Here is a 7,553-nt window from a genome sequence, read left to right as displayed (position 1 = left end):
GGCCTCGGACGTTTCTCCCCACCTCCCATTTTCAAAGCTGCCCGGTAGGCGCCCGGTGTACGCGGTGTACCGGGAGTCTGCGCCTGTCACGCCGGCTCGGTCCCTGCCACATGGTTCTCAATTCGGCCCTCTGTCCAGTCCTGTCCTCAGGTTTCCAGGATACTTAGTTCTTAAGGACAGTCGAGGTATCTATGAATTTTCGCCTGTATGCTCCGCTCACATGGCGGACACGAACCGATCCACTGCGCCTGGATAGGCAGCCGCGTGGCGAGCGTGGTAGGCGCCTCCACTGCCCGCTCCAAGCTGCCCACCAGGATTGTAGCAGGGCCCCAGCGCTCCGAACTGGCCCGGCGATGTGCGCCCATAGAAGTCCACCGCAGTCTCGACGCCGCCGCTGCTGCCACCCGCGGGGGGCGAAGCGGGCCCGGCCAATCGGCCAGTCGCTGCGAAGAGGGCCCCGCTGGCCCCTTGCGAGTACGTGCCGTCGGGGCCAGCATAGGCGGCCGCATAGGCGGAAGTGTTGGCGGGTCGGGCACCGGCGCAGCCGGCTGGCTGGTAAGCGGTGCTAGCGGCAGAGCCGCCGGCCGAGGCAAAGGAGCAGGAACCGGCGGGCCCCGATGGCGCGGGGCCCAGTTCTGGGCTGAGCGGCCGCTCAGGCACCAGGCCGAAGACGCGGCACGGGCCTGGCGAAGCAGCCGGGTAGTAGACCGGGGGCGGCGCGGCGAGCGACGGTGCGGCATAGCCTGCATAGACCGCGCCAGGGTAAGGAGGGCGCGCAGCGGGCACCCCACCCGGGAAGATGGCGGCAGCGGCGGCGGCCGCAGCGGCGGCGGCGGCGGCGGCCGCGTCCTGCATGTAAGCCGGGTAAGTGGACAGGTCAGAGCGCTTGAAACGCTTGCGGCGGCGCAGGAAGCTGCCGCTCTCGAACATGTCCTCGGCGTTGGGATCGAGCGCCCAGTAGTTGCCCTTTCCCGGGCGGCCGGCCTCGCGCGGGATCTTGAGGAAGCAGTCGTTGAGCGTGAGGTTGTGGCGGATGCTGTTCTGCCACTTTTTGGGGTTGTCGCGGTAGAAGGGGAAACGCTCGGTGATGAACTTGTAGATGCCGCCCAGAGTGAGGCGGCGCTCCGGCGCGTGCGCTATGGCCATGGCAATGAGCGCGATGTAGCTGTAGGGCGGCTTGCCCCGCTGCAGGGGGCGCTTCCGCCGCCGCCCACCGGCGCCGCGACCCGCGGCCTCCGCCGGTACCCCCGCCGGCCCCCGCCTCACCGCGCTCCTCCTTCACGGCCGCCAGCGCCTCCGGCTGCGGCGGCGGCGCCGGCGGCCCGCTCTCGGCCGTCATGGCGCAGCCGTCCCGTGTCCCCGAGGCGTCCCCGCTGCCTTCGAGGATCGGGCGGCGGATTTGGGAGCTGCGGGGTCCGGGACACTGGGTCGCGGGGACCAACGCTGGTTCCCTTTGCAGAGAGCTGAGAGGGTCCTCGCAGCTGGCACCGGGAGCTTCCCTGGCAAGGGCTCGCAGGAGCCTTGGCGCCCGCGGTTTCCGGACTGGCGGTCTGTGAACAGAGGCTTAAGTGTCCCGCCCACCGACGGCTCTGCTCGTGTTCTGGACCTCGAAGCCAGGCGCCGGCAGCGACGCTGGTACTGGAACTAGACTCCGGTCTAGGGCTGAAGGGTCCTTTGCGCGCTGGTGCCAGGCGGTCAGCGGGTTTGGAATTGGTCCTGGAGCTGAGGCGCTGGCATCAGTTCTGGGCTTCTCGCTGATTCTGAGGATAACCGTCGAGGTCGCGAGTGCAGAGGAGGTTGCGCGCCCAAAGGCCTGAAACGGTAGCAGTTAGTGCAGGCGTGGGGGCACTGTGTTGGGGACGGCCTAGGCCGCGTCCCTGAGGCCGCAGCCGCTGAAAGCGCGGAGGGCAAGGAGTCGAGGTGACGGTGGCGAGGTCGCAGCGCGGGCCAGGCGCGGTGGCCGGCCACTGTTCCTCTCCGAAGGGTTGGCCTCCAGCCGCCAATACTTCTGGCGCGGCGCTCCCCTGCACACACCCGGACCGGCTCCTCCCTCTGCGGGTTTCTCCTCCTTAAAGGCGCGGGGAAGCTCGGGGCGGTGCTGCTTCCCCGCCCGCCCCCCAGCCCCCGACTACCCGCCCCCTGGGCCCCGGCGCACCTCCCCAGGTAGGAGCAGCTGTGGCGGCGCGGCGGGAACCACACGGTCCGAGCGCGGAGGGCGCTTAGATCTCCCCCGCTGGTCCTTTCTGCGCACCGACGGGGAGAATGAGGCCGAGAGAGGCAGGGACTGTCGGCGCGCAAACTCAGCGCTTCCGGACTTTACCAGCCTGTATAGAAGGCTGGGACCCGCAGGTGAAAGGAAGGGCTCGCTTCACTTTTTTGGCTGGAGAGGGTGAGAATTGACTGAAGGGGCGCTTGGTTCTTGTGGGTGGGGGCGAGGAAGGAAGAAGACGTCCCAAGTGATTGGCTCCCAAGGTCTTTGGGTTGATTCTTAAACGCTAAGTCAAGGCTGCCCTGGCCATTCTCCATCCAGTCCCTAGTCTTTCAGACAGAATTCTTAGGTCTTGCAGAGGATGTAACTTGCTACAGTTCCACCGCGACTTCGCGGATTAGCCAAACCTCACACCCGCCTGCGTCTGTGTTAGTGCGTTTCCTCACCATGTGCCAGAGGCAGCCACTTTCCCTCTTTGGGTGCCAGGCTTCTCGACTGTACCGAGGTTTTGTATCTCGTGTCCTTCCACTACTGATATTTAGGGAAATACCGCACTACCCCCACCTCCAATCATTTATCCTTGGGTGGCTCGGCTCCCTCTCTATATGATGGGGAGTGAAGCACAGCTTAAAGAGGATGAAGGCTGGGCTTCTGCCCTCTCGTGGTGATCTCCTCCAGTTCGCTCAGGCCAAGAAGGCTCCAAGCAGCCGAGTCGCTCCATCCCGAAGCGGGGTTGAGAGAAGTAGGGGCCGGGGGAGGGGAAGCAGTAGCCGTCGGCCGGCGTGTCTCCTTGGAAAGGGGCGGGCACGGGGGACCCGTTTGCTTCGAGGGTGTCTGGTTTCTGAGTTCGTTTCCTGCCACCCCCCAAGACCGAGCTCGGCCTCACCCAAGACTTCCTGCAGTGGTGGCCCCGCAGATCTGGATTCTTTTTATGATCATTTGCAGGGAGACCTTGGGCCAGTCCCTTCCCACCCGCAAGCTCAGTTTTCTTTTCTGAGAATCGAAGGCGGAAGGAAGGCTTTTATCCTTAGGATTTCGAGACTTGGTGCCGACAGCCAGAGGCTCCGGCCGAGATGCAGCTTTCCGGCTGCGGGTGCAGGGTTGCGGGGAGCGACCCGCGAGAGCACGGCGGCCAGCCTTCAAGGATTTTAGTCGCGTTTTTCGTGGCGACGAGCTCCGGGCAGACCCAGCCCCACCAAGCACTGGGCAACTGCCTTCGGAAGCAGGAGGCAAAGAGTCCAAGTCCTCGCTCCGCCGATCCGGGTGTGGAAGCCAATCGAACAATTTGCATGAGGACCTTCCTCCGCAGATGCACACTCGAACGACTGGAGAGGCTTTCAACTCGCTCAAAACACTCCCAGGTTCCTTCTTCCAAAGTAACCACGCTGCGAAAATCCAGGTTTCATCCTATTTTTTTTTCAAAGGAGTAAAAGGTTTAAAATTGTTAAAATTTTAACCAGATTACATCATAGCAGTCTTTTAATACTGAATTTTATGGTTCCAAGATTCGGATTTCCAAATGTTAAAATTTGGACTACTATCCTAGCATGAATCCCTAAATCAAATAATGTGTTTCTGCAATTCTATGACCAGTGTCTAAATTCTTTGACTGTGATTATATTTCTGACTTTAAACTTCTGTTCAGAGTGTAAAAGCATATTCCGTATATCTTAAGATGCTGGGAGTAAGATTTTGTGCCTGAAAATATGATGCCACTGTTGGCAGTTGTAACTTCTCTGTTTTAGACATTTTTGCAGCTCTGAGGTACATATTGCTTAATTTTAATTCCTTTCTAGGAATGTCTGATTGGAAGATTTGGGTCCTATAAATCCACATCTCTCTTATTTCATTCTAAACTATTAGTACTAGATCCACTATTCTATAACTCAAATAATCTAACAATTCTTATAATATTTGTGACCATATGCTTTAATGACTTTAAGATGGAGACTTGGAAGCTCCAGTTACTATGATTAGAAGCCTCCATGCCTCAGGATGTTTTGATCCTCATTGTTTTGTGACTGTGGACACACTCTTCTAGAAATCCGATTCCTTTTTCTCAAACTTTTCAGCTACTGAGTTCTGCCTATGCATCAGACCAAGCGTTAGCATCCTGAGATTAGAATTATTAAGATTGTGATTCTAGGATTTCATGAACAAAGAATCCTTATAATGCTGTTCCATAAATGTTTTATTCTAATAACACATTTCAAAATTCTGCACCTTGAAGATGTAAAATTTGAATTAAAGGATTTGAATGAACTGGGACAGTTAACCCGTTTGGATCAAAACTATGCAGAAATATCTGCTCAGTGCCAGGCCACTTCCTCAGTTTCCTCTTATCCAGTCTTCACCTCTTCTCTGGGGCAGTGCTCCTTAATATGTACAGGATTAACAGACCCATTGAGAACCCTTTGAGAGCTACAGAGTTGGCTCTTGTCCCTTAGAACTCATCCTTCTAGTCCAGCTGGGGTGGGTTGATGTTGATGTGGACAGATGCTGGGTGCTTTCCATCCTCTTCTGACTACCTACAGCCCTGAGTGTATCCTCAGCACCTTTTGGAAAAACCTGCCCCCTCACAGGCTATCTTTTGTTAAATTCTGGGGGGAGAGGAGGAGTGCTGCTGATCTGTAGAAGATGCTAGAGCTCTTCCCCTAACTACCGAATTTTGAAGTGCTCTCGGAGAGGGGATTTTAGGAGTTATGGGGAATTCCTCCACATCTTTTGACCCAGATGCCCCTGCAGGCAGATGCAGAGGTACCCTGCTCTTAAGGAAATCTTGGAAATTCAAGCTGGAATGAAACCAGGCCCAGATTGTCAAAGGGTCTTGCTTAAAGTTGTGCAGAGGAGGTTCTACACTGAAAGGGAAACTCAGGTATTTGGGCCCCTAACCTCCTGGGCCTGCAGCCTCTCTGTCTTTTCCTCAGTTCTCTGTCCTCACTTGTGCTTGAAGTCCTGACCTTCAACAGTCTCCTTACAGGGGGACAATGGAAGTCTAGGCGCAGATGCTTGCCGATCAGATCTAAGAATCTTGGGGCAGCTAGAACACAGGGACTTCTGGATTACTCTGGGACAGTCAGTCAGGGTCAGTGGGTTGTAGGTATGGCCTCAGAGTGCCACAAAGGCAGTCAGTCCTGTGTCACGCTCAGCCTAGCCGCTGGTTGCAGCAGTGGCACCGAGGGAGAGCTGTCACTAGGCCCAGCAGTTTTGAACTATTTGTTGTCCTTCTTAGGCCTCAGTCTCCCCGTCTGGGAAGTGCCGGACTTCCTGTCATTTCATTTCCACCGAGTCAAGAGGATGAAGTGGGGCATATCGCCATGATCATCTTGTCTTTTAAACTGTTTTCAAGACGAAAATGGTTGTTTTAAAAGAAACAGGCTGCTGAGGAAAATTAAAGTCGTTCCCACTCATACGTGGGAATGAGATGCTCTCCTCAAAGAAGTAGCCCTAGATTAAATTGTTTTCTGCCCGCCTAGAAGGCAGTATGTGTGTAGGGAGAGTGTTGGAAGTTTTTGAGTTCCCAAGAGTGTGGCCTTATTTTGCTCCACGGAGGCGCAGGGACCCCCGGAGCTTAGTCAGGACAACACGGTTTCTAACGCTTTCTCCTGCTGGTTCACTTAAATACCGGGGACAGAGAATTACCATCATCTGGGCAGAGAAACTGGGGCCTAGAGAGGCGAGCTTTCTGCTTCCCAGCCGCCAGCCTCCCAGCTCACCCAGCTCACCTCGAGGAAGCTCCTAATCCCTGACTCAGAGCCCTCTCCCAGCGCGGTCCTCTGGTCTCGGAATGGGGAGTTCAGGAGCCGGCCGGGACAGCCCAGGAGCTCCGCGGCGGCTGCATCGAAAAGGGCAAACCTCCTGGAGGACGCGGACCTATCCCGCTGCGTACAGCGAGTTGGGGTCTGAGTGGAGCCCGAGCAACCCCCGCCCCCAGGTTAGCTCCTCCGCCCTTTCCCAGGCGCTGTGAGCGTTCCTGAGTCGAGGACGGAGGCGAGGACGGAGGAGCGCAAGGTAGATTTTGCTCAGATCCAGAGGGAGAGAGCCGGGCTGTGGCTGGGCCCTCTTCTAGGAAAGCCGTGCACGCCCCCCCCCCCCCACCCCCCACCCCTCCGCGGAGGAGGAGGTGAGTTCTCAGCAGTCTCACGTCTTCCTTTGGGTTCGAGGGCCTGTGGGGAGGAGTGGCTCTCCAGAATCATCCGGCATCCTGATGTCTTGGGTATTCTGAGCTCTACGTGCGGCCTTGGGACTCGAAGAAGCGGGAAAGATTGTGAATGTTCACTTCAGTGGACAGAGTTCCCGGTTTGCGAGGCGATCGCAAAGGGCCGGTGATTATCCTCTTTGCCTCTCAAAGCCTAAATGCACCAGACTGGATTCAAGTATCGTCGGAGGCACAGGGAGAAACAGTGATTTGACCTCCCTCCCCAGGCCAGGTTCAGCCCCAGGCCTTTGATTCTACTCCTTGAGGCCTCCCGCCCGGCTGTGACCGTCAGGGCACTTCACCTTGAAGCTATCTGGGCTCCCGGGGTGAAGGTTAGAGCGTGGTGCAGTGCTCAGGCAGGGACCCAGCCCAGCTGCTGGTTGCTCAGGGCCCACAGCGCCGCGGGAGCAATAGTGAGGGAGCCCAGAGACACTTGTCTGTGGCTGCCTGCGTGCAGAGGGGGCCAAGCTCGCCTCTGGCCTCTTTCCTTCAGGCTTCTTTGGCACTGTTTCTCTGTCTAGCCTGAGGGTGTGTATCTTTCTTAGTCTTAGCCTCCACCTTTCTTGCCTGTCTGTATGAACCGGCCTGCACATCCTACCTTTCTGGGTACCTTTCCCCAGAGTCGCTTGGAAGAGAGCCTGCACACTTCAGCCAGGGTTGGGCTGCCCATACCAGTCCCTTCCCTCCCAGGGGATAGTGCAGACAGTATCAGAGCTGGGACAAACACAGGTTCTGTCCTGATCCTCAGCTTTTCTGACCAGGCACCTTGGAAGTCCTCAGCTCCCTGAGCCCTGCTGAGCCTGGCTGGGGAAGAGGGGAACACAAGGTTCCACATGCCAGCCTTTTGGAAAAACCTGAGTCCAAATAGTCCTCATTAGCACAGTTCTTCTGCTGATTGTCTCTGCACAAACTGGGCTACTTGGCTGCTCAAAGACCCTCAATGACTCCCCTCCTCCAGGGCAAGATCAAGTACACCTTCCCTGGCCTGGCAGGTCAGAGCCCTCCAGCACAATACAGCCCCTTCCCAACCCTGCTGTCTCCCTTGGTCTTCTCTGCCCCCGGCTTCAGAGGACTCCCTGCCAAGTCTTCTCTAATTCTCTCACATAAGTTCTTGCCCTCAGCCTGGACCGGCCCCCCTCTACTCCC

At 57.2% G+C, this 7,553-nt stretch overlaps 1 protein-coding gene across 1 annotated transcript; it reads right to left on the bottom strand.

Annotated features, from left to right (window-relative positions):
* Positions 1–216: 216 nt before the first annotated feature.
* On the bottom strand, positions 217–1,339 carry FOXE1 (forkhead box E1). The gene is given in 2 exon segments (XM_052644780.1): positions 217–1,248; positions 1,250–1,339. Coding segments are annotated over 2 exon segments (1,122 nt in total).
* Between the last annotated feature and the right edge of the window lie 6,214 nt (positions 1,340–7,553).

This window comes from Budorcas taxicolor, chromosome 8 (assembly GCF_023091745.1).
Source record: "Budorcas taxicolor isolate Tak-1 chromosome 8, Takin1.1, whole genome shotgun sequence".
Lineage (NCBI taxonomy): Eukaryota > Metazoa > Chordata > Mammalia > Artiodactyla > Bovidae > Budorcas > Budorcas taxicolor.
This window is presented reverse-complemented; position numbering and strand designations above follow the sequence as displayed.